The 27711-nt window shown below is 51.5% G+C and overlaps 1 protein-coding gene across 9 annotated transcripts in view; it reads right to left on the bottom strand.

Moving 5' to 3' along the window:
* Positions 1 to 27711, bottom strand: part of Prdm16 (PR/SET domain 16) — a 307893-nt gene that overhangs the window by 132976 nt on the left and 147206 nt on the right. For 5 of the 9 annotated variants that reach the window (XM_075944791.1, XM_075944790.1, XM_075944785.1 and 2 more), the window contains exon 3: positions 21610 to 21660. In XM_075944791.1, coding sequence (XP_075800906.1) covers positions 21610 to 21660 — 51 coding nt within the window. The remainder of the gene's footprint in view (positions 1 to 21609; positions 21661 to 27711) is intronic. The other 4 variants (XM_075944793.1, XM_075944789.1, XM_075944788.1 and 1 more) reach the window with 1 other exon arrangement.

The raw sequence follows: 27711 nt of genomic DNA on the forward strand, positions 1-27711 counted from the left end.
TACTAACCTAATTCACACATACCATATATGTACATACACACACATGCTCAAATACGCACACTCATACTTACACATTGGCATAGTCATATAACTGCTCATACCTACACACATATGGATGTATATACATGTGACTCACCACATATATGCATTCATATGACATATGCATGTACCTCTATGCACATGTATATGTATATGTGCTCCCTGTATACATCCACATATGAATATCTACACATGTACAAACAGACATGACTATCCACATGAAAGCACACAGGCACACATGCTAATATCCTCCAAACTCACCACACATGTATACATACATGCTGTACCTTCCATGTGCACACAGCAGAAGACACTCAGGGTGCCATAGAGAGCCTCATAATCTACGTGGGAGGGGTCCTGCACCTCAGATTTTCCCAGAAATCACCTCGAATGTCAAGGGAGCCTTTATTCTCCCAGGCACTGGGGTGGCAAACCAAGGTGTGGGGCGGGGTCCCTGAGGAGGCAACTCCTTGCTTCCCACAGAAACCCAGATTAGGGATACACGGGAATCAGGTTAGGTCCTGCTAAGCCATGGTGTCCAGCACATGCTGTCCCTGTCCCACATGTCTTCCAATCCCTTTCTGCTTCTGGGGAGGAGCTTTGATGCCCTTCTGATTCCAGGTACAGATCCTGACTGCCCTGAGTGACCCTCTTCCTGAGCAAGGATACAGTTTGAGACGGGGATCGGGGGAAGCATCGCCTGCAGGAAACCAGGAGTGTTACGGTTTGTGTGTGGAATGTCTCTCACGTGTGTACTAATGTACACACAGCCTAAGGTGCTGGTACTGTTTGGAGAGGTCGTAGAGCCTCCAGGAGGCCAGTGCCAGTGGCCACCGAGGGACCTTGAGGGTTCTACCCAAGTTCTCTGCCCTGACTGGCACGCCCAGCCACTACAGTGCCACCGACCACATATATCTCCACCATGACAATAAAGAAGAGTAAGCCCCTCCCCTTCTTAAGTTATTATATCAGAAGTTTGGAAATAGTGATGGAAAAATAACTCATATAGAGGGGCTCCACCTGAAGGGAAAAAAAGTGTGGGCCCGCCCAGTTCCCCTTTCCTTCTGTCCCCAAGATCCAGTTGGGATCTCCTTGGCTTGTATAGAGAGATTCAGAAAAGAGATTCAGCAGATGCAGAGATGTTAGAGGTCAGCTACATCCATTCTGTTTGCACCATGGGAGCACCAGGGCTCCTATGTGACAGACCCCCCTTTAGCTGGGCCTCCAAGTCTCCGCGGGTCTGTGGAGGTCACAGCTCTGTCATTTGTAGTGGGTCTTACAGTGTAAACACAGCCTTGACTTGCCAACACTCACAGAGGGTGGAAACCCTGTGGGGTAGACATGGTCAGCTGTGGGTGTGGAACACAAGAGCTAAGAAATGACTGCAGGGACCTGACCCACACTAAGGAAGCAGACCTAGCCCCTGCTTCCATGGAGTTCACTTTACAGGACACTGGCCATGGTCCCAGTCAAATTCTCAGAGCAAGCCTACGTGCACCCTCTAACGACCTGGTCAGAGCAATACCCAGGCCCAAGCCTGCGACTGACTCTAGCTACCCTGTGTCCTGTTCCCCAGCTCATGAGTGAAGGGAGTAGGTCCTCAGCTTAGGCAAGGACAGGGAGGGCCAAAGCCCTTGTGTAACTTGTTCAGGGCCTGGAATGCTGGCTCGAAGCCCTGTGTCAGGCCTGAGAGACTCTATCCTGCTACCTCCCAAGGACATGGGCATTAGATGAAAAGATTTTATGCCTTCCTTCAGATTTTGGACCCGAGAGAAGGTAGCCACTACACACTGGGCTGTCCTAACTTGTGTTAGCCCGGAATTGGCATGATTATTCACAGGCCAATGGCATGACATCCACTAGGGAGGAGCCTGGGAGGTGGGTGCTTCTAGACCTAGACCATCACGAGGAACAGCAAGGAGTCCCCGGAAGGATCCTGAGAATAGAGACTGTGGTGCTGTGCAGTGTGGGAGACCCTGCCCCCTGTCTCTGTGATGTGGTGCAGTGTGGGAGACCCTGTCCCCTGTCTCTGTGATGCTGTGCAGTGTGGGAGACCCTGCCTCCCTACACAGGACTAGATCAGGCACTCTCCTGAGCACCAAGGTGCTGATTTTTTCTGGGTCCCAAGAACTTCAGTGGAAAATGCAGTAATCCCACACCCCCTTCCTGTGGTACAGCTAGCCCTGGGCTGTGATGTAATAAAGATTACATCACAGGACCCAGGCCTACGACAGAAGTCCTCCTATACCTGCCCTGTAGGAAGTGGAGCCAGGACCCAGGACCCAGGACGCAGGACCCAGGACTGGGAAGTTCCATGCCACCAGTCCTCCCAGAATAACAATTATGAGTCTGTTAGAAGCTGTGATTCTCCTGTGACTCACGAGAACACTTTCCTCACCTGGATAGACAGCCAGCAGGTAACCTAGAGCTAGGAGAACCGTGACATTACACGGGGACCGTGTCCGGCAGCAAAGACTCTGCAGTCGATGGCTGGGTAGGGCTAGCAGCTAAGCAGTCGGCATGGGCAGGCAAGGGCAGGGTGTACCTGTGCTACTGAGTGGGGAGGCCTGTATGAAGGACTCTGACTCTGAGCCATTGACTGGTTCCTGGGACTCAGGATCGGTAACTTCAGTCTGATTCTGAAACAGACCGGAGTCTGATGCCAGGTGTTTCTTCCAATTGGCCTTGCCCTAAACTGAGGCGGAGACACACACCCCAGCTTCTGCCTCAGGCTAGGACTTGAAGTGACTGTAAGGTCCTTGGGGGCCGTGGGAAGTCCTCTGGGTACCTGGCTGGTCTCAGTCTCCAGCTCATTCACCACTTCCAGGTGAATTTACCCCGGGGCAATTCAGAGGTCCTCTGCTCACTGCTATTACAACACTTTTAGCACCATGGCCACCAAGAGGACTCCTCACACTTGACCCTAGGGCCCATCCCTACCTCCAGGCCTTTTCAGGCTTCACCCTGTTTAGCTGGCTGTGATGGGAAGGTGAGTAGGGCCACTTCTTGGTTTGGAGAAGCACTTGGATCTATCCTTGAGGAACACACGGCAGGGGAGGACTAGTACTTTCAATCCCCATCTTGAGAGCCGAGGATGCAAACAGGACCCTGGTCTTGCCTCTGTACCTATATAAATCACAGATACCTCCTCTGGTCTTGCATTCCTATGCTAGATGAGGGATCAGGCAGGGCCCATGTCCAGTTGCAACTAGGCCTTAACTCCTCTCCGGGACTGACCAGCTAGCTCTCAGCCACCGAAGAACATGGGCACAGACACCTTTATCTGTGAGAGACCAGCATATCACTAGCTCCACTGTCTGGATCTTTCTAGAAAAGTAGACCATATCCTGCACCAGTCCTTGGTCCTTATGGTTATAAAGGGTAGGACCAAGGCCTAAACTGCCATTTCTACAGAGTCCAACAAGACCTGGAGGTGAGAAAAGGCTACTGAATTCCACAGGCAGCCTAAGTCTTAGGTCCCAGGGATACGACATACAAACAAACGATTGCAGTCCACAGTAAAGAGGGTGGGAGCATCTCTGGCCCCAAGAAGATGTTTGACAGGGAGGGTTGGGGTCCTGGCCCAATGAAGACTCCTGGGTCTTTACCTCTAGGGCTCTGGGAACATTAGAATATAGTGGGACTCTTGAGGAGAGGGGGCCACCTTGGCCAATCTCTGGTGATTTGCCCAGGGCCTCTACAGTGATGACCGGCAAGGGGCTGAAGGTTGAGGAGGTGACCCAGCTTCCTGCTGGGGGTGGTGGGTCTCTGAAGCAGACACTGGAGGGCGGGCAGGCTTCCTTCAACCTGCCCAGAGCCAGGGGTGGGCCTGCTGCTCAGGGCTGTGGGCCCTGCTCAGCCTCCTCAGCCAGCCTCAAGCCTGCGAGTGGCCCTGTCCGCTCACCCTCGTTTGCAGCTCTCCTCCCCAAGCACGTGTTAATTATCCTGCCACCGCTGTAATTTCTCCCCGTGGTCCATTAATTAAGGGGTCACAATCCCAGAGCATGTTTACCCAATAAGCTTTCTTTTTTAATTATCCTAATTGCTCGGAGACTGACAAAGACGCTGCCCTTCTCCTTCCCAGTGGATTAGCAGATGACAAACGCACACTTCCACACGACCCACGAGAGGTGAGGCTCGCCAAGCGCCAACCTCCGGTCCAGTTGGCTAACACTGGGTGACTTACCCAGGGGGCCTGCGTGCGTGGGCGTGTCTAAATGTGATACCACAGGCCTTGAGGAGTCCTGAGGTCAGCACCAATTCTTGTCTCTAGCTCAGATACATAGGCTTCTCCTTCAGAAGTTGGGTGGAACCATAGCTGCCCGAGTCATGCGTCTAACTTGGCTCGGAGTCTGCCCCACCATCCTTCATGGTGAGCTGAGTAAGGTTCTCTACGGCTGGACCAGTCAGTCCTCAGTCTCCAACACATTTACCCATTGATCTCATGCTGAATTGTGGATAGAGAATCTCCTCCCAGCATAGAGATGCTGGCTCTGCTCAGCTCCAGCTAACAAGGGCAGGAAAAGAGCAGTGTTCAAGGACTATTATATAGATCCAGCCCCTCTCATCATGAGCATCTGGGGTGGGGGAATCAAAGAACGTGGCACCTGAGGATGGACTGCCCTGGGCTGTCTGACACCGATCAGGTCCTTCAAGTTGGCAGCAGAGCTAAGAGTCACTCTGCACTGTGTCCCCCCAAAAAATAGAAAGCACAAGTCAAATGGATCCTCGCACACACGCATGGTTCATGGAGCACTAGTCACAGCAACATGAATGAACAGATAGGCCAGGTGTGGAACCCATCTGCATGCCACCGCACGCACGGACCTAGAACATAGTTTATTTTTATCCAATGTCCATTATGGGAAAATCCAGAGACTGACTACAGATACATCACAACTGGGGACTAGAGGAAGGAGAACACTGAGATCTTATCACTGGATGGGCGTGATGCCTCTGCTGGGCTCGCGAAAGCATTCTGAGACAGAGCATCTACCATGATGAACATGCCGGGTACCCCAAAACTGCTCACTTTAAAAGCAGGTGTGTCTGTGTGTAGCAACAATCCCAGCACTGGGGAGGTGGAGACAGGCAGGTTCCTGAGGCTTGCTGGCCTGAAGGCTAGCTGACTTGTCCAGCTCTGGGTGCAGGGGGAAGCCTTGTCTCAAGAGAGGAGGTAGAAGACTGGAGAGACGGCTTTGCCAGTTAAAAGCATTTGCTGATTTTGCGGTGGAACTGAATTTGGTTTCCAGCAAGTTGGCAGCTTACAGATATCCATGACTCCAGTTCCAGGGCATTCAGTGCCCTCTTCTGGCCTTTGAGGGTACCAGACACATGTGGTGCACCTACATACATGCAGACAAAACATGCATACACACACAAATCAAAACTCTTTAAAAAAAATAAGGTGGAGAGAGGTGGAGGAAGGATACTCAGCGTTGACCTCTGGTTTCCATATGCACAGTCATGCACACGTCATGTCATGCCTGCACATGTACCCAGACACACATGAACACATGAACACAGATACAATCTGAAGGGTGACAGTCAGGCTCCACAGTGCACTCTGTCACACTCATGACAGACATGTATGGCGGAGCCTGGTATTAAGAAATCTGCTGGATTATGCCAGCCATGGTAAAGGAAGGCCTTGGAACTGCAAGATCTTGGCCCTTTTATGGCACTTCAGTACCCCCCCCAACAAATCCCAACAGCAACACCTCGACTTGTTTATCCGTCCCTTTCTAGTGTGAACCACGCTGAGCACACAGGCCTCTCTGGGGCTCTGGGGGTTGGTAGGTAATTAATTCACGTCTGCTGAGGTAAGCACCAGAGGCCCCCGGGGGAGAGGAGGCTCCAACTCTCTTGGTGGATTAGGCATTCATGGCCGGCCTCAGCCACCTCTACCCGCTCTCCTGGCGTCTGGCTGTGCCAGGCAGGCCTGCCAGTTCCATGGAAGTTTACGTCTCTTTAATAAAGATTAAGATGTCAGAGGGCCAGTGTTGTACAAAATCCCACTTTTATTAACTTCTCATTACCAACTGAAGAGCGAGGCCTCTTTCTGAACTTCCGAAGCGGCATGGTTTCTGGAGAAAATAGTTATTAAATATGCATTCACGATGGCTGCGGCTAGGGCAGTTCTTGCTGAGTAAGCAACTGGGCTGCACGCCTCCCAGGCTGGACCCAAAACAATGGGGGACTTAATGAAGAGAGTGACCGTATGGCCTTGCCAGGCTGGAGGTCATCCCTGGAGGGGGCTGGGCTTCGTGTGGTATCAGCTGGTGATGGTGAAGGGCCCTGGGGATCTCAGGCCTTGGTCTTGACCAGAAGCCAGTCCTCGGGCTCCGGTAGGTGCCATCTGTACCCATGCTGCACTGGCTGGACTGTATTATTAACTGGATCTCACCATCATCTCCCTGTGACACCCTCAGTTCCCTGCTTGAACCCCCAGGATGAACTGGGTGACTGGTGGCAAGAGCTCTCTCTGCCTGTGCTGAAATCCCAGGGGTCTCCAGGGGCTGCTGACTGACACCGCTGTCCATTTTCACTGTGACTCCTTGTCACCCCGAGAGCTTGAGTCCCGTGGTACAAGCACCAGACCCCTTACAGAGAAACCACGCTCTGGTAACCTACCTCTCTTCTTCACCTCCATGCACCACCCTCTTTTCCTACTCCATCTTCCATCACGAGCTCAGAGGGACCCCTCTTCCCCTTCCTCACCTCACTAGTCCCTATCAGCCATGCCCAATCCAACCCCATCCTAGCGACTGATCCTTCTCAGACTACACCAGGCACACCTGTTATGACCCCCGACTGAGCCTCCTTGGATCAAACCTGCTATGATCCCCAACTCGGCATTGGCCAGGCTTCTGGAGGCCAAGGTCACCTCCCTCTGACCCTGACTGAATCTCACTTGTGCTGTGAGTCTCCTCCAGCCTTCCCCTCCCGGCTCTAGGTAGGAAAGGAGGGCTATCTCCTCCGTCATTGCTCACACCTCTCCCCGGGGGCTTCTCCTCCTGCACACGCCCTCCTGCCAGCAGCTCACGCACAGGCTGTCCTGCGCCCTCATCCTACACGCACACAGTTTCAGTTGCCAAGAACAAGGCTCCACTTTCTACAGGTGCAAACATGATTCACTCCATAGAAAACCACACTTCGAATTGTGAATCCAAGTCTCTTCTCAAAGATATCATCTCATGATACGCAGGCCCACCCACTAGCTCATCTTCTGCTGGGAGCAGCCAGTTAGGATTCCCGCATAGCCCGAGGACAAGGGGAGAATTCTCACTCCCTGAAGAGTGAAACAGGATAGAAGGATTCATATCCTCTCGACTGAGAGCACCCGCTTGCTGTCCCCATGATCCTCATGTCGGCTTCTGTCACTCCCACATCACCATCTCATCACCACCATTACTACCATCCCTGTTCTTGATGACGTCACCAAGTCCACTGCCTTTGGGTACCCAAGGACTCAGTAGTGCATGTCTGCAGGCTCCACGAGGAAAGTGAAAGGGTCCCTTCAAGGGGGCTTACGTGTTGCCACTTCATCCCTGGAACGCTCAGCTCTACCTCCAAGGCCTACCAGACCCCAGTCTCCAGCCCTGGCTGTGCTTCCATGATCCTTCTCCTTATAACCTCTCCTAGGTTTCCTCTTTTTCCGGTCAAGGGGCCGAGGACCCTCGTACCAAGCAGGCGGAGTGTGTGCCTAGGAGCTCTTTCCTGAGCTCAGAACCCTTGGGAAGAGCCAGGAGGGAATGAGACGAGGGGAGATGGGACATATGGAAAAAGGGGTTCCTTTCACCAAATGGAGAGATGAATGAATGTCGGTCACTCGGCCCCTTCTGTCATCTTCCCGGGGAACGTCCAAAGGTCTTTTCTGAGTGTCTCTTATCTACATTGTTGGACAGGGTTCTTCTCTAGTGCTTGTCTGGTCCAGGCTGGCTTCCTTGGAGTAAATGATGTTTTGCTGAATGAGACTATTGCTCTGTGGCCCAGAGGAATTAGCAGCTGAAGCCTGCGGGGTCGTGTGAGGTGGATGCAGCGGAGTGGGAGCTCTCGGGTGGAATTCCTAGTGAGGTGGCACAGCCTGTAGTCCTGACACACCTTGACACGGATTTGTGCTCTGGCTGCCTCTCCTGGGACTTAAAAGAGGGACTCCAGAGCACTGGGCCAGTCTCCCAGACTCTCCCAGCCAAGCAGGTGGCTGTTCCTGAGAGAGGCAGACGAGGTATCTGGGGATCAGGTCCTCCCCAGGCCAGACGAGCTGGGTATGGCATAAGTGGGGGCAGCCGCTGTGAGTACAGGGTTGTGTAACCTGTGCTCCAGGGCCTGTCTGCCGAGAGGGAGAAGGGACTCTCGCTGCTGTGTAAACACAGTCTCTAAAGGGCTCTGCGTTCTCACCCCTCTCCCGGCTCTCCAAGCACACGGAGTTGCAGGCTTATCAGGAGGCTGTCTGGCGGTTAAAAGATGTTTCCCTGCATTGTGAGGCTGCATGGAAACCAAGGCATGTCAGCCCCCAGGACAAAGGAACTCAAGTGTTTGAAAGGCAAAAATATTTTGACCTGGCTACATCATTTTTCAAAGGAAAAAAGTAATTCACGGCTCACAATCTACTGCTAATTCACAGGAAGTCCTGTACTTCTTATTAAATCCCCAAGGCCCGCTTTTCTATGTGAGAGGTCGTCTATGAGGGCCAGGGTGTGAGGGAGGTTTATGACTTCTCCTTCCACCTCTTCCTGTTATTTTTTCTTTTTAATACCTTGTCTTGCTGAATGAACCCTCTCTGCAGTGCTGTCCCAGGCCTTATCTTTGGGGTCCACACTGCTGGAGAGTTTGAATGAGTACACAGTGACTGCCTTGGGCTGGCAAGTCAGGAACTAAGACCCTAAGAAACTAAGTGATTCATCCAGGTCACCCCCATAGTGGGAAGCCATAACTGAAGCTCCCATAGTTCTCATAGCCCTCTGGGAGCAGCCTCTCCTGGTTCTTAGGTTCCCTTAGCAATGGTGCATCTGGAGAAGTCCTCAAGGACTCATGGATATCAGTTACCATCATCAACATACTACCATCTCACCACTATCAACTTCCCCATGATTATTACCACCACCATCACGTCACCATCATCACTTCTGCCACCCTCATCACCGCCATCTCTATTACCACCATCATCGCTGCCATCACCGTCACCACCACCATCATCTCCACCATCACCACCATCATCTCCACCATCACCACCATCATCTCCACCATCACCACCATCATCTCCGCCATCACCACCATCATCTCCGCCATCACCACCATCATCTCCACCATCACCATCACCACCATCATCACCACCATCATCTCCACCATCATCACCATCATCTCCACCATCACCACCATCATCTCCACCATCACCACCATCATCACCACCATCATCTCCACCATCACCACCATCATCTCCACCATCACCACCATAACTGTCGCCATCACCATCACCACCACCATCACCACCATCATCTCCGCCATCACCACCATCATCTCCACCATCACCATCACCACCATCATTGCCACCATCACCATCGCCACCATCATCACCACTGTCACTGCTGCCATCACCACCATCATGACCATCATTGCCGCCATCATCATCACCACTATTATCACTGCCATTGTCATCACCACTGTCATCGATGCCATTGCCGCCATCATCATCATCACCACCGTCACTGCCGCATCACCATCACCACCATCATTACCACCATCACCACCAACATCATCATCACCATCATCACCGCCATCATCATCACCACTGTTATCACTGCCATTGTCATCACCACTGCTATTGCCACCATCATTATCACCCCCATCATGGCAGCCATCACCATCACCACCATCATCACTGCCATCAACACCCTCACAACTGCCATCCCTGACCTTTGCCTCACTCTGTGCTACAAAGTGTGTCAGGTGCTGCTACCTGTGCTCGATACATAGTAACTCATGTAAACAACCACAACTTTGAAGCAAGAACCTCTCTGGAAATGCCTGGCTACCACAGAGTCCTTTGCACTTCCATGTCCCCTACAGAGGTGTTTGCAGACATGAGATTTCTGGAGTGTATCAGTGAGACCTAGCATGGCAATGAGTTGAACCAAGCTCCACAGTGCCTCTGAAACTGCACTTGGGGTTTGGTTCTCAGACGACAGGAGTCCCCATTGTGCAGGATGTCTTCCCATGGGCTACAGGGCAGGAGGACCTTCTCTGACTGGTGAAGGAACAGTTTCCTTTCCTTGGAAGGGGCTCAGTGGGGTGAGAAGACGTCACACTTCCATAGTGGAGTCTTCTATGTGAGGGGGATCCCAAAGGGCCCCAATAAGAACAAGAGCTTTGATGGGAATTGGAGTTACATGCCATCTCAAAAGCTGGGCATTTAATAAAGAAGGCAAATTGGGGGACCACCCTTTCTATAACACCAGGTGTAAGAAGATGGGGTCACAGCACAAGGATTGCCAATGAACAAGGAGGAGTGGGGATGAAGTGTACCTCAGACTTCAGGAGGGACCTGGAGAGAACACAGGGCTCCTGGGGAGCACAGGAGGTGGGCTGCCAGGTCAAGGCTTATTGGGTGCTCTGTGGGCGCAAGGGGTACTGAAGAGCCTGAGTCTATCTGGATCAGAAGCTCCCCCCCTACCACCACACACAACTGAGAACAGGCTGCCACTTTGTACTTGGCTGACCTTGGGAGAGTGAATGTACTGTCCTAATCAGTTTCCTCATAAGTACACAAACAGGGAGTATAGCTACTGCTCTGCAGGGTAGCTGTGAGTCCCCTAGAGGTCCTGAGATGTGTCCTAAGAATAGGCAGGCTGGCTTCTGCCACCAGAGCCTCAGAGTCACCGTGGCATGACTGCCAATAGAAAGGCAAAACCTTACCCTGACACAGCCATTGCATACTGAGTCCAGCTGTGTCACTTGATACCCCCAACAGCAGACACTCTCCTTCAGACCTGCTCTGGGCCTCTTCAGGTGAGCTGAGCAGGGAGGGGCAGTTCTGTCTCCTGGGAGCCGCACATGGGAAGCCATGGCACAGAGGTGCTCCACGCCCCCAGTCCTACCCCACCCCAGGCGGCCGCCAATCCTGCCCCCTCTGAGGTCTAATTTGATGTTTTCTTCCACCTTGCCAGCTCCCTCTCACTCCTGCCTCTGCACTGCTTGTCCAAAACAGAAGTACAAAGGGAGGAAAGCTATTCAAATCCCTCCTCCTTGGTTTATTTTTGCAGCTCTCTGGGGTGCCCGGGCTTCAGAGTCTCTTCTGATAATTATCTGCCCTTTCAGGGCCTTAGGAACCCAGAATCCCCAGTTCGGAGGGCTAGAAGGAAGCCCTGGCCTGGCCTGGTCATGGCACGCTGGACCTTCTAAGCAAATGCTGCGGGCACAGGAGCTTGTCTTTCCCTCCTCACTCTGTGAGTAGTGTGAAGGAGATTCTGTAGCCTCTGAGCCCCCCACACCCTGCTGGTCTGTGATGAACACCATGCCAGACTCTGTCTGGGTGATAATTTTCCGTCCCCGACAACGCAAACATTTCTGAGGCTAATCCTCCAGGTCTCAGCCATTGCTCAGAAATAACGGAGCCGAGGCTCCGACATAAAATAATACATCTTGCTTTTTATGACTTCATTTATCAACAGCACACTGGAGCAACATCTTGCTAACTGGGTGAGAAGAAGCTGTTGTTTGCTGGGTGCAGTAGGCTGATGGACGTGGGTGTCAGGTGGATAACGAATCCCGTTAGCATACAAAGAGGCCGAGGCAGAGAGAGGGTATTCGTCAGAGAAAGAAAGAAAGAGTATTAAAAAGGAAATGGCATATCATGCTGAATCTGTTAAATTAAGAACTGCGCTCCCTCTTACCAAAACCAATTTGTTATCCTTGCTGTATATCCTTGCTTGTTTCTCCCTGTATATGGTGGGAGAAAAGGAGTTGCTCAGGATCCGGCTGGGCCTCCTGGCTCACTGGTGCCCAGGGGCACAGCCCAGCCCATCTGCATATGGGGGTATTTCTGCCTCAAAAGCACAGACAGGGCCAGCAAGGTGTCTCAGCAGGCAAGATGCTTATTGCTAAGTCTGGCAACCTAAGTTAGATCCCTAGGACCTACATGGTAGAAAGAGAGAGAATCCATGAATGTCCTCTGACATCCCTCATTGCCATGGAACATACATGCTTATGGGCACACACACCCAGGCACACACACACGTAATTTTAAAAATTAAAAGATTGCAGTAGATAAAGACCATTATAGAGTCACAGTTGATCAAGGTGCAGACCACAGCTGACTGTGGGATGCCCAACTCCAACTGATACATCTACAACACAGGCCCTATACTATATGTAAGGCTCTTATACTATAAGAATGCCACAGGATACTGGTCAGGAAGGTTGCAAGAGCCAGAGGACCTGGCTGTCTGCTTGAGATTGTGTTTTCTATCTATGGCAGGAAATCTGCATACAGGAAATTCCAACAATATGGTTGCATCAACAAGATAGAAGACAACAAGCACAGTTGACATGGTACGGGACCTCACGTCTAAGAGAATCAGTCTTCTCCAGAGGTGAGCCCCCATGATAGGGTAGCCGATCCTAAAAGGTTGGTCCGAAAGACACGTAACCAACACTAAATGATCTTAGCAGGATGTATTCACCAACTTATGCACGCGTGTATGTAACTATTACGATTGGAGACTAAGTGGCCATGAATCTGAAAAGGGGAAGAGTCATAGGGAGAGTTGGGTGGAGGAGAGGGAGGGGAGAACAATAAAAATACAGTACTCACAATTCGAAATTCTCAAAAACATAAATTTTAAAAATTAAAAAGGGAAAAATTTGAAAATTAAAAATAGAAATAGCACAGAGCCCACCGCACAGGGGGGTCCTGGAAATGTAGCCCCATGAGGCGTATTCAGCTTGAAATGGGATACAACAGAAGAGAGAGAAGAGCAGGGACCCTCTGTGTACAGGACCGAGTTCTCAAGACCCCAACTCTGGGAGAGGATAACTTGGCAAATCAGCACCCCGGACAGCTCCCCGCCCCCACAGTAGGTGCTTGTTAGCAAGAGCGTCTTCAGTGGGCAAAGGAAGCAAAGTTGGACTTTGCTAGGCTGCAGGATTCCAAGATACAAGGAATTCCACAGGTGTGGACCCTGCTGTGTGTTCACCTGCTGGTGGCTTCATTCACAGGTCAGCGTGCATTCGAGATTTCTATTCGTTCTGTTTTCATGCTTTGACCTGGAAGCTTCTTTTTGACGTCACATTGTCTAGATGGCGATTTAGGGGCACTGAACACTGGGTTGGTCACTCTGGTTTCTACGCGCTGGTATCCAACCATTAGCCAATAACAACTAGCCAGGGGCCACCCTGGGTTTCTTCTTTCCCAGAAAAAGGCACTGGGACACTGCTAAGATATACTTGGCATCTCCTGAAGCAAGGGGCCATTTCCCCTACAGCTCTGGGGAAGTCCAGAGTCTCGACCTGAGACTGTCCCTCTCAAGGGGTAAGCATGCCACCAGGTCAACCTGAGTCCAGCAGGGACAGGTAAAGTCACAGCGGTTGAATGTGACAGAAGGGTAGCTGTGCATTCTTCATCCTATCTCTGTACTTAAGGGCTACTTGCCTCAGACTTCATTCTCAACAGATATAGAAGGAGGAGCAGTACCCTAGCTTGTGACCTACAAGCTAGGCAGATGTCAGCCCAGATACCACCTCCTCCAGAAAGTGTACTGTCCCATCCAACTCTGTGGCATCAATAAGAGAGGCACTGTCACAGAAGTGGCCACATGCTCTTTCTGTGCTCTGGCATAGAAGTGAGCCTGTCTACTTCTTCCTCCTCCCCACCCCTGAGCCCCAGGATCATACACCCCAGACAGCTGACAATAGATGCTCATATCCTATGGGGCCCAGCCATCAGAGGAGAGCCATGTTCTGCTGACCCACAGGCAACCTGTCTCGTCTGCGTGAGTGAGTCAGGGATGCTATTTCACATCACTGGGTCCTAGAATGATGGAGGAAGGTCATTGGCCAATAAACGAACTGCCTGGGTCCATCTGATAGGGCAGAATTTAGATAGGTGGAATAAATAGAACAGAATGCTGGGAGGAAGACGAAGTGAGCTCAGAAACCATGCAGCTCCTCTCAGAGGCAGACACGATGAAGCAAGCCACCAGGTCAGACATGCTGAATCTTTCCAGGTAAGACCGGTGCTACACAGTTTATTAGAGATGGGTTGATCAGGATATGAGAATTAGCCAGTAAGGGCCAGAGCTAATGGGCCAAGCAGTGTTTAAATGAATACAATTTGTGTGTTGTTATTTCGGGGCATAAGCTAGCAGGCAGCCAGGAGCCGGGCTGTGTGAAGAGGCCCACAGCTCCCCACTACACTAGAATGCTTTGTCATCGAGCAAACAACAGGACACTAACTTACCATTCCAGCCACTTTCACTGACTCCAGCCCACCCAGGCTTGCCAGGTCCTGAACTCAGGCCTATAGTTCACGACCACTCCGACTTCAGCTGTGGAGGGGCCAATATGACCCTCACATCGTGCCTGCAGAGCAATACTGGAGCCATGTGGAACCACCGGACACATACACTTAAGAGTCCTTGCCAAGAACTGTCTATTGGCTAGCGTTTGACAGTGTTGCCTTGTGCCCTGTCCCGCCCAGTCTCCCTGCCTCCAGCTCAGTAAAGCACAACTAACAATGTCTGAGGGGTGACAGCAAACATGTCTGTCACAAGGCTACACTTGTGTAAGTGACCACCACAGGTGTAGACACCACAAATGAGTTTGTGTGGCTCCTGGTACGCAGTGCCCTCACTGGGGCCAGGGCGGTGGAACCCATCATGTCTGTCTGCCATTCCCCTTCACACTCTCCCTTCCTGTCTCTGAAGTGGACCAGGAAAAGTGCAGATGCGACCCACAAGTTAGAGCTTGGACTCTGGGACAGCTGTGGCAGCCAAATATGGGACCCTCAGAGCAGGATTACCAACCATGGATGCAGGAGCCATGGTACCCCAAACATTAGCGGTTCTCATGTAGGTCATGGCCCCTTTGGGGTCACATATCAGATATCCTGCATATCAGATATTTACATTATGACCATAACAGTAGCAAACTTACAGTTGTGAAGTAGCAGTGAAAAATTTTATGGTGGGGGTCACCACAACATGAAGACTGTATTAAAAGGTCACAGCATTAGGAAGGTCGAGAACCACTGCCAAGGAGGAATCAGCAGGCAAAGGCTCCCTTGGGGTGTCAGTGGGCTTGTGTGTTCTCTCAGGACTGGGTAACTCCCACCCCTGGCTACTCTCCCTGAACCTAGGGCAGGTGTCCTCTCTAACAACAGGTGGTTTTCTAGTAGTGACGGCCACAAAGGCCTACCTCCTCCCACCCACCAAGCAGCTGCTGTCCAGGGAAGCGTCTCCTTCTCCAGGGTCCACCCAAATCCTACCTGGAGACAAAGATCTAGGGAGGTTTTGCCCTAAACCAACAAATACAGACGAGTGTGGCTTCGGATACTCTCAATGAACCCCAGAACCTGTTTTCTACAGGGCCTAAGAAGCTTAATCTGCTCCATAAGGAGGAACAGACTCAACTTTTGTATCCTGCTGTGAGATTTTCTTCCAGGAATTCAGGTCTGTCAGACAGCATGATACTGCCAAAATGATCAGCTGCGGGGAACTGTTCAAGGCAACTGTGGTACCCAAGCAGATGCTCGTCCGTGCTCAGTCATCCTAGCCTCATGCTGCCCCTGTCTGCCCAGAACCCAGAGTGTCTTCATATCATGTATGGAAATGACAGGAACCTCAATGTGGCAGGCGCTTGGGCAGGTGAAGGTCACAGCTGACCCTCCTCATCTAGGCTTAACACTCAGGACTTGGTTGTGTCTGCATTTGTGTGTTCAGGGCAGAAGAGGCTAAAGAGAACTTCCAGCTGATATATATTTCTCTCCTAATAGTGCGGCACAATTTAATTAACTCAATATTGCACCCACCTGAAGATTACAGACCAGCTTTATTGACACCTCCATCTGGCTCCTATAAAGCCAGTAATGCAGCCAATAAATCCCGTTCAGAGCCGGGAGCAGGAGAGGCCGTCCCACTTGGCCATCTTCCCCTGGTTCTTGGGTGGGGACGGAGGATGATGGCTCCTACTCCAGGCCCCCAGGAGAAGGGGCCATGGACTCTGCTGATAGTTTCTGACGCCAGAGAAGGGTCCCCAAGGGCCTCTGCTCTCCCTCCCTGTTAAAAACCCAGGGGAGGGGAGGCAGCCAGCTTCCTACTCTTGACCTCCTCCAGGACCTTTATCTAGAGACTTTCTTAGAGAACCTTCATGAATGCCATGTAAGAAGTTTCTGAGAAAGGAAAACTTGACTTATTTCTCACAGAAAGGGAGAAATGAACACAGACCCCCTAACCTGCCTAAGCCCCTGGTCCCTCCAAGTCTCCTCCAGTTGGTTGAGCGCTGTCTCAGCCTTTATCCGACAAGCAGGGCTCTGAAGACAACACCCACAGGAGCAGGCAATAAATTACGGTAGGGAAATTAATTAGCTCCACCTCTGCCCACCTAATCTGATGGTTCAAGCTGATTTAAGGGAGCCTCCAGGGGCGGCGGGGGTGGGGGAGTAATCGGCATCACTCCACTCAGGAGATGTACATTTACACAGTCTTCGCCAAGCTTGGGGCTGCCCATAACTCACCGAGGCCATGCTAACGGACCATTAGTCACCCTTATCATTTCGTAAAGGGGCCACAGTTCCAGGCCCTGCCCTAAGAAGCTGGTTCAGGTGCTGCAAGGGGTGAGGTCAGAGTCCAGCTGGGGCCCCAAGCTGCCCTAGATGAGGGCGGCTCGAGCTCCCCCTGCAAGCCCTCCCCCACACTGCCTTTGCCCTATTGCTGGAGAAGAGTGCCGGAAGGGGCCTTTCTGGACAAGTCTCAAGTTGTGAAAGCAGCATCCTCCGTCCTTCAGGGAGGGGTGAGGGAAGAAGCCAGACACAGGCTGGTTACAGAGAGCCGCTGAGGGTCCTAAGCCCAGCGGCCCAGCCCCCTCAGGAGAGGGGACCCTTGGCGGCAGCCCTTCCCTACTTTCTGCTGTCTCGGTGACGGTGATGGTGTTGCACCTCTTCACTTTGCAACCTTTGATTCAGCAAAATCAAGGATGCAAACTTCTTAGGAGTACTTAGTTTCCATAGCAACTGAAGCTGACCTCAACATTGTTCTCAAGAGGGGACTGACTTTGCTATATGTTCATTCACTGAATTAATGGACTCCCCGTTCTTTTATCAGCAACCCCAGAACAATGGAAAGAGAGACATGTCCTCAAAGGGCTTTCAACCACTGTCCAGCCTTTTGTTCCCGGCTTACCGCGACGAGGCAAGTCTATTCAGCCCGAGATTATAAAAATCAACTCAGGGCTGTCTCCAGGGCAGCTAAACACACTTTGGTTTCATAAAGACATAACTGATCCTACATGCAAATTAATAATTTCGACACAGCATTTTTGTTGCGTTAGTGGGTTTTTGTGGTTGTTGATGGGGTTTTTTATTTTTGTTTGTAATAGAGTAGGTGTAGGGAAACTGCAGGATAGTTGTGCACTTTGATGGGCTCTGAGCGTGACCAGATGTCTGGAAAGGGTAGGAGGGGAAGAGGTCCCTAAGCTCACCTCAGTGACACAGCCCTTAGACAAGCTATGGGTGGTGGTGGAGAGCCTTCCGGTTCCAACAAACACCAGCCAGACCCTGACCTGCAGGTCAGCTGTGCATCACAGAGGACCTGTATGTGTATCTCCCCACCGCCTCACCCTCCAGCTACCCAGGAACAATATAAACCAGTCCCTGACTGCACAGCTCTTGTGAAGAAACAGTCTGCAGGGGCAAACAGCTCACTCAGTTGTGGCCAGGTTTAGATCTCAGGATGTGTGACATCCAAACAATTGCTTTCACAAAAGCCACTTGGTAGCTGCCCGGTTGCCTCAGCTCCCACTTCCTCAGCAGGCTGAGTTCACGCTCCTGGCTCCAGTCATCCTTCATGAACCCTGAGGCCTCTGGGCTTCCGGTCACCAGAGGCGGCATATCCAGGACCATACGATGGGTAAAAGGTCCCCGAGCCCAGTGGGAGAGGTTATGCTTCTAACACCCAAATAATCACTTCACAGATTTCCATAATCATCAATCAATCATCCTATTTGGATCACTCGAGAGCTATCAGGTGGCTTTTATGACCTGTAGCATTTTGTACGAAATAATAACTGGAAGAGATTTATGGACCCATCGCTGACCCTCTCGACTTATTTATTTATTTATTTATTTACTCTTTTCATGTCTCCTGCCATGGCCCAGGAGGAGTGTTGGCTGGGGCCCTTCCAGACAGGAACCTTTTCCAGGACCCCGAGTACCCGTTATAATGGTACAAATCCCCGATTTCTTTATTTGGGGGCGGAGAGGGAGCAGAGAAAGGGAGGAAAGGCGGAAATAAAAATACAAGAGAAAAAGGTCACTTCCTTTCATTTGTGCTCTCTCCCAGTTGCCCTGTATTAACACCCCCTTCCTCCGCGAGATGCTGAAAGAAAACAAGATAAAGCAGGACAAAGGGAAAGGCCGTGGGGCCCTGTGTTTCCCTTTCCATATCACTGAAGAGATTGAATCAAAATTCCTTCGCCTGATACCATCTCCCCGGGTGGACTACACTCTTGTTAACGGATAAATTCAGCCCTCCAGAAAGTCAAAGAATAAATTTAAGCCTTTGCCAAATGTCTATCCTATTGGATTTTGATAAGGCGGCCATTGAGCCTTAATAATGTCTTCCATCCATTTTCCGCGAGCCCTTAACACGGCTCTTTATTCGTCCCCAAAGCCTCTTCTCCCGGCCTTTTTATTACGGGCTCCGACGAGCTCTCCGGGGAGCCGCGCAGCCAAGTGATGGATGGACAGCTCGCTAGATTATCTCCCGCAGATGTTTGCTCTCCAGGAGCCCCCGGGCTTCCCTCTAAGTAAACAGACTAAATAGAGTCGCCAGCCGAGGGGCAGCCCCAGAGGTCCTGAGTTCTGCTGTGGGAAGAAGCTGGACTGGGTCTGACCACAGCCAGAGTGATGACTTCTGGGGAAGCTCAAGTGATGTCTCCAGAGGGCACAAAGGACCGGGGCAGAGATGGCAGCGGGGATTTAGGTACTTGAGGTTTGGAACACAGGCACACAGCTGGGGGCATGTGGCCACAAGTGATGAAAGTTAGGGACAATGGAGCCCAGAGGGATGCTGGGAGTAAGAGACATGGTGGGTGAGTAGGGGTGAGCAGGAGACTGGGTACAGTGAGGGCCAAAGGGGAGCAGAACTGGGAAGAGACTGAGCCAGCAGTAGCTTTGCTCAGCACAGGCTTGCAGAGTCTTGGGTGTGAATCTTGACACAGCTGGCCCATACATAGCCACGCTTGCCTGGCTCCTTCTGTAAATTCTGAATACTCAGAAACATGAAATACCTCTGTAGCAACCTGTTCTCTAATACTTAATACTTCCAAGAGCAACATCTTCCATTTTTCCTTCCTGCAGCAATGTCATGGGCTGAAAGAATGAAACCAAGCCTGCTAGAGTTCACAGACGCCGATGCAGGGAAGGATATATGAAGCTCAGAGATGGCAACTGAACAACCCAAGGCCACATAGTCTCCACATGCCCCCTTGGTCCCCCACTTCCCTATCATATTCTTAATACAAGTGTGTAAGTCTTCAGGTAATCCAAACACACACAGGTACGTATAGCATTGCTCAGAAAAAAAAAAGCAAGTATGTAGTAACCACAGCATTAAGTGACATGTTAGTGAGGCAAAAACTTCCACACACACAGAAGTTCAAAGTCCTATGTGTCCCCTCTTGCTCCTGGCATGGGACCCCCTTTGCTGTTGACATAAAATTTCCATCTCCAGTTCAGTCCCCTCCACCTCCCACCACTTAGGTCCAGACCAAAGACTAGGTTTTAATTCTTGTTCTGTGATCCCAGAGAAGCAGGGATGTCTGAACTCAGCCGAAGCTGGAAAACTTCTGCTCAGTAGTCCCTGGTGGTATGCTGCAGCAGCTCCCCAGCCTCACGAGAAACACTGTAGAGCGTGGACAAGGACACCCACCCGCAGCCTCAGGCTTCCGAGATGCTCCAGCCTCTATGGGAGTTAGTCTGTGGGGGTCCCTGGGTTCTCTGAGACCCTCAGCCTGTCTGTAGCTTCAGGGGCATCACAGGAACCTGCGATTGAGACAGCTGTCCCCCAAGCATCTTCAAGTGGGTCTCTGGTTGTGATGTACTTCACAACTATCCCAGAAGCAACTCCCAAGATGACCTGGGGCCAGGTTAGACAAGAACTCACGACCCACATTTTATAGAAGAAAAGGCACAAGTCACAAACAGCGTCCCTACTTTTCACCCCAGAGCAAGAGCAGAGCAGCCAGACTCACTCCTGTCATCTGTTATTTTGTTTCCTTTCAAAAGTATCCAGTGCTCTCCTTTTCGCCACCCTTTACATTTGAACTTGACCTTTTGATCCCTTGCCTTAACCACTTTACCTTGGCTGGGCGACACACCCAGAGACACACTGACAACAAGGTGGTCCACTCTGTTGGTGGCAAAAAGCAGACTGGGCTTCACTTTTCCACAACTCTTGAGATACAGAATTCTGTTCCAGCCCCCACCCCTTTCCTTTCAAAACACACATATTTACCCAAAGAAGAAAAGGGGAGTGGAAGGGAGGGAGGGAGGGAGGGAGAAGGAGAAAGAATCTGATCCATGGTACACTTAAAGGGTAGAGGGATGGAGGAAAGAAGGGCCTCTGTGACAACTTCACCTCCAAAATATTGCCTGAGGTCTGCCTGGGAGAAGGACAGCTCCCATCCGGTAAAGAGCTCTGCCTGTGTGCCCAGCGTAGTGTCCACAAGGTCAGACTTGTCTGCTCACTCGGGTGGCAGGACCCCTCAAGTTTACATCCTGTGTGTGTGTCCCTCGACCATGTGTATTTTCCCCTCTGCATAGCTCTCTCTCTCTCTGTCTCTGTTTCTGGGTCTTTCGGAGCCGTGTTTGTCGACCAGCTATGATCCATCATCAGCCAGAAAGGTAGTAGACAATGCCCAGTTGAAGCTTTTTTCTTTTGCCTAATGCTTTGCTTACTTAAAGCGATGCTTGAGCCCTCTTTGGGAGTTAAGAGCGCAGCAAAAGGATCTGTTGAATCTGCGGCCCCTTGCGCTCCCCCCCACCCTTTTCATGTGAGTATTCAGTGAAGATAGTTAAATAAACACAACCTGCCTTTATTTAGTTTTCCTGTGTCTGCATGGCCCGCAGCATTCCCACGGGCCCAGGGTTGTCCTCTGTTCTCAAGAGCTGGGGTGGCTTAGTGAGGTGACCCCCCCACTGCTGCTTACACAGTGAAAATGAGTGTCTCCCCTGATGGCATTCATATACTGTGTGCAGATGATGCTCTGCTCATGGACTGGTTCTTTGCTCTGTAGCTCAGAAACAACCAGGACCACATAGCTGTGGGGGGTGACGACAGTCACGGCAGGTTTGCCTACCTTTTTGATGCAGCTCTCCTGGGATGACACCTCTGTATCCGTCAGCATCTGCTGCAAAGCAAATTGGAAAGGGCTGTTAGTGGCTAACAGGTGTCGCCTTCACGCCGCAGAGGGCTGTGAACCACAGGGGGATCAACACCTCTCCAGCGTGAAGGCAAGATCCCGTGGCTTCCCTGAGAAATGAAGGGAAATGTTGTTGGGGGCTCTTTTAGTTTCCATGTGTGTACACATATGTATGCGCATATATGGTAAACATTGCCCGACAGAAAGCAACGCGTGGTCCACGATTCTAGGTTACAACCTACTGTTTTGAGAAAGTCAAGGCCAGAACTCGTACAGCTAGTCACACCACATCCACCGTCAAGAGCAAAGTGGATATACATGTCCTCCATCATTCGCTTAGTGTCCTTATTCTAACAGAAACCCCATATTTTGGGGACCTGAAAGGTGTCCTTGCCCTGCAAATGTTGCGGTTTGTTCTTTACAGCTCCTCTTCGGAGTCGGTGTTGCTCTGCGGAGAACCCATGGCCAAGTAATGAAAGTGTGAGGGCCAACACATCCTAAAACAGGCCGCCCTTGGCTGTAACCAGCAGGGAGCTCAGACCCTGAAAGGTACAGCAGACTTCGAGCTCTGCCAGAAAACCCAGCAGAGCCTCTGTAGAAATGTCTCCTGCTCTAGTTTGCCCAGCCTTAAAAGATTCTCAGGCTGCCGGCATGACCCTGTCCTCCTAGGGATTCCAGTTTTTCTTAGGAGGCAGAGCTCCGGGGAGCCATGAGTTTCACCTCTGTTCTGAGACATCAGATATGGGAGCAGGCACGGGTTCCTTGAGTCTGGGATGGCAGCGTGTCACCTGCTCCTATTAACATGACATGCCCCGGGGAAGGAAGTCGGCTTTGTGGTGTCTGGGGGTACTTCTTCAGCTGTGGCGCTGGACATCATGGAGGCACTTGAACCACAGCAGACCTGCATCCTCTACCTCACAGACACATCTGGCAGCAGGAGAGAGAGAGCGCCACCCTTGCATCCTTCTGTCCACACAGCTGTCCTTGACTCCGATCTGCAGAGCTGCACAGCATTTTTCCCCAGCAGCCCCGCCTAGAGGGCGGGTGCTTCAGTGACCAGACACAAAACGCTACAGCTAAGCAAACCGACAAATGAGTGGTAGAAACCAGACTTTTCCCTTCTGGATTGGGAGTCCAGCCCATAGCCTCATGTTCATAAATTTTAATGTCATTTCCAAAAGAATAGGAACCAAGATGGAAAATCAAACTTGAAAAACAGAATGAGGAGTTCTGTCAACCCAAAGGGCTTTCTCTTCCTTCCTTTCCCGCTACCCTGAGGTGCCCACGTGTGCCCGTGCAGACTGGCAAGGGAGTGCGGTACACCAAAAAGGCTCTGCCTGGCTCAGCTGTAATAACAAGAGGCCATATTCTAAACGTTGGGAAGTCTAACCAATTGGGAACTTTATGTTTCTTTTAATAAATTCTGAAAGTGTGGTTTGGAAAAGTGACTCTCAGTGAAAGTGAGGGAAGGCTAGGTGAATGCCACGCAGACTCACACCAGCCTCCGGAGGGAATGCCACCGATGACCCAGCGATGTGCTTTACCCAGCCGGGCTGGATTCTGACCCATGACCAGCTGCAGAAGCCAGACAGAGCTGTGGACAGCTGTGCTTCTCCCTGTCCCCCAATATGGCTTCTCTTCTCTTCTCACTCAGAGCAGGGCCAGGGAGGGTGGAGGGGATCCCGAGAGAGACTGACTGCTGAACCCTAGAAAACTCTTTCCCAGTGAAGTCTGCAGTCACGTGCTGGAGGCAAAGGTTGCCCAGGGAGGCCTCTTCCTAACACTGTCTATCCAAATCTGTGCCCTAGATGCTGCTCCCAGTGGGGATAGAGACCTTTTGGTTAAATACTCACAGGATGGCGGTTCTATGCTGCAGGCCACCCATGGCAGGGTAAGGGACCAGTCCTGTGGGCCATGAGCTCTCTTGGTTTTTAATGGCCTTGCTTTGGCAAGGAAACAATTAGTGTTTTCACTTTTCCCAGGAAAGCAATGCTTGTGCTACACAGGGAAGACGAGACGCAGCCAGAAGATGCTCCTTACAGGAACCAACTGTGCCCCATATGCTCAGCAAAGAGCAGATACTGCCCCAAACCCAGTGCCTGTCTCCAGACTCCATTCGTGTAGTGAATGGGGATCTCCATGCTGAAGCCCAGCCGTGAGGACTCCTGAGCTGCTTGACGCAGCTGGATGTTTTACCTGGTCACCTCATCCCTGTTAGGGTCCTTTCCTAGGGTCCCAGGCTTCAGGGACAGACACACACACACACATGCACATGCGCTCACACACACACACACACACACACACACACATGCACATGCGCTCACACACACACACACACACACACACGCACGCACGCACGCACGCACGCACGCACGGCTGCAAAGTCTCTGAGTATGTGATGTGTGTGCTGATCCTGTCAACAGACAGGTCACAGGACTCCGTGTGATGTTTTAGGACCAGTCTAAGGAGCTCGCCTGGTGGCATTCCACAGCCGCCTTGTACCAACACTCCAACGTCAACACAGTTCTAGACACTGGAGGGAGGGCTAGGGCGCAGGGCGGGCTATGAGATGTCTCTGGCCATTCTGATGCAAGGCTGTCCTGGACTTCTGGAGAGGGCACCCACCCCGGTCCTAGGCGATCTCTGAGAGTAAGGGGGTGTCTCCTGTCACAGCACCTCGTGTCACTGGTAAATGTGGGGCCGAGGCTAGAATGCCTTTGCATACCTGTCTGCTCTGCCCTCTGTGTGTTCAGTCAAGCTTCAGGTGCCGGCAAGGTCACCAGCGGCCAACAGAGGTCCTTGGGAAGGGCCTATCGCCAGCTCACGCTGCTCACGTTCACGGTTCTGGAGCGTGTGGCTGCCTCTGAGGGAGTGCTCTTCTTTTTAGAGATTCCTTCCTCCTAGCAGGAAAGGGTTTGAATCTTCCAGGCAATCTAGCTAGCACCCACATATCTGTGTTCTAAGCACAGATGACCATAACTTTGGAGAGAGGATGAAGTCCTTCAACAGCACCCCTGACAGTTGTCCAGGGAGCTCCCCTCAACACTGCCTTTCTACAGCTGCAGGGATCAAACACCAGCCCTTGGGACATCAACAAAGGCCACCCTGGACCTGTGGGACCTCAGATTCATGGCCTGCAGAGTGGGGCTGTTCTTTTCCTGCCCTCCTTCCTTTCCCCCATCTCCCCCACACATGGGTACCTCCTATTGTAGAAAGCTTGAGTTTCCTGTGATTCAGATGGCTCTGACCGCACTGTCTCCCTAGCCTCCCAAAGGCCCAGGTCACAGAAAAGTGGCAATGCTGACAACTACATTTATAAGGCCTTTGTCGCCTGGGCCACCCTGTTTGCATTGGGGAGACCCACATAGGAAAGGTTTCCCTCAGTCACTAGTTTGCAGGGGACTAGAAGGTTCTGCGTGCTAGAAATGGCTCAAATCAGTCGCAAGGCCAAAGGTGGAGTTTCTTTTCTGAAGACACCAGAGGCTGCATTCTGAAATCGTGTCTCACTTTTCAAGAAGTTAATCGCCACCAGTGGAATGAGAAGATATTGAGATAGATTGGGGGCACGAGGCCTCAGCTTACAGAAAAGACAGCTGGGTCTGCCAGTTCTGGGTTCCAGAAACCATAGTGGCCTTTCTCGCAGGGGGTTGCAGACGCTGCAGAGGCTACCAGTGTCTCCGAGATATGGTGTTCCAGGCAGGACTCTGGTCACCCACACCAGCTTATGCCCCACACCTCAGTTGGAAATCAGCAGGAATGTTCTGGGGAGCTGGGTCTTCTTGCCACCGTACACAGCCTGTGAGCGGCCGCACAGCCTTCTCCCAACCTGCCTGTCACCCTTTAACTCAGGGGAAGGCAAACTGTGTTCCATAGACCTGCGGATGAGTGTAGTCCCAAGCAGGGCCCACATCAGAAGCTAAGGAGTAGCCGTGGGTAAGTGCCCAGTTAACCCATCTGCTATGTCATTATGGGCACTGTTACTACCTACCCTGGAGTTCGCTATCAGATGGGGACTCACAAAAGGACATCAACGACCTCATCTACAACTCTCGTCAAGAGTCACCAAGTAAGAGGGAACAACCAGAGCCTTGTGCTTTCTAGGTCATGGGTCCTGGCCAGCCTTGGGGAGAGGAGCTGGGGCTCTGTTCCTTGGCCCTCTTCACCCGTACTCTGAGCAGATACTCCCTGGGCTGTGGGGCATGCAAGCTTGCACCGAGACAAACTGAGAGCTGCCGAGGACCAAGCAAGTATCTTGTGGCAGGCTTCCTGAGTGACTAGTGCTGGAACAGGGAGCATCACGCCCTCAGAGGAAGCTGGCACCTCATGAGTTTCCAGAGCCCCCTGCAAGGGAAGGTTTGAGCCAGGTTCTGATTTAATGGCAGCCTTGCCAGGTAGAAATATCTTTAATGAGGCCCTCCTCACCCGCTGCTGACCTTGGGTGGAGAAACCGCCGGACACACTCCGGAGCCTCTCAGCCTTGGCTTCCTTGCTGGCTGGGCTGCCTTTTGCTGAAAACCCTCTTTATGTTGCTAGCTTAGCCTCAGCGCTTGTACTGCCGGCTTGCCGACTGCTGGCAGTGGCTGCCCCAGGCTCTCAACGTCTCCCCCACACCCCAGCAGAAGTATTAGGTGTGTTTTGATTGAACATTTTAGCCAAAAAAGCGAGGTTTGACCTCCGGCATTTAGCTTCTCTCTCAAGTATCGGTGCCAGGATTTAGCTAAGTGGGGTTGCTCAAAACATCTTTTTTGACTCTTAAAATAAATACCCTCTGTTCTCCAAGAGGTTGGTGAGGAGTAGACACACACATACAGACATCTCATAGGCTCACAGCTCCAAAACTCTGGCATATCCCCCAAGGGGGCCGACTTTCTGTTTGGTGTCACAAATGGATCCCAGAAGGCGTCTCTCCCTTCAAAGAATCTGGGAGCAGACCCATGGGAGAAAGCCAACATGAGCCCCAACATAAGGCCACTCCAAGCCAGAACAGCCAGACTGGGGAGCACGGTCTGGCTTGCTCTGGGCTGTCCTTGGGCCTTTGTACATAGCCTGTGTCTCTCTAGCCCATATTCCTCTCTTACATGTTTTTGAAGTAGTTTCTCTGGATCTGAGGATTTGTGTGTGCGTCCAGAACCTTCAGGAAGTTGATTATTGGATCTCTTCTGAGTCGGGACAAGGGCAGAGTACTTGTGATGTTATGAAGAGAATGTTGGTAGGGACTCCCAGGCATCCTGTCCTGGCTCTGAGCCTTGCTTGATGACTGGAGGAGGTTGTGGGCTCAGGGTTGTTTGGGGGACACTGAGTAGATGACACATGATGGTGGCTGTTGACCTTCCCATCATCAGAAGTGTTGAGCTCTATAAGGCCTGCTCTTACCGCAGAGTTTTCTACTCAGAAGCTCAAGAACAGGATTGCATGGGGCTACCCTAATGAGAACCCAGCTAGTCTTTGGAGAGGAATACCCTTAACTCTTTCTGGGATGATGAAAAATGGGCATACATGCATTTTGAGGCTAATGCCTCTCATTGGCTTGGAGCTTACTAATTCAGCTAGATGGGCTGGTGAGTGAGCTCTAGGTACCCTCCTGTCTCTATCTATCCAGTACGGAGATTAGAAATATGTACCAGGATGTATAGACGTTTTTGTCATTAGGCGAATTCTGGGAGAGTGAACCCAAGCCCTTAAATCTACGCACCAAGTACTTTACTGGCTGAAGGTGAATTTCTTCTTCCTCCTCCTCTTCTTCTTTTGGTTTTTTGACACAGGGTTTCTCTGTGTAGCCCTGGCTATCCTGGAATGATGGCCTTGAACTCAGAGATCCACCTGCCTCTGCCCCCCCAGTGCTGGGACTAAAGGTGTGCGCCACCACCGCCCAGCTTGAAGGTGAACTTCTGGAAGAATAGTGTTCACCCTCCATTTTTCTCCCAGATCAACAGTTCAGTCCTGACATCTTGCCTGGTATAAGTGGTGCACGAGCACCTCATTACGGGTGACTATAATGACATCAGCAGCTGTCATCATCTGGTGTTTCTGGCATTTCTG

This window comes from Microtus pennsylvanicus, chromosome 13 (assembly GCF_037038515.1).
Source record: "Microtus pennsylvanicus isolate mMicPen1 chromosome 13, mMicPen1.hap1, whole genome shotgun sequence".
Taxonomy (NCBI): domain Eukaryota; kingdom Metazoa; phylum Chordata; class Mammalia; order Rodentia; family Cricetidae; genus Microtus; species Microtus pennsylvanicus.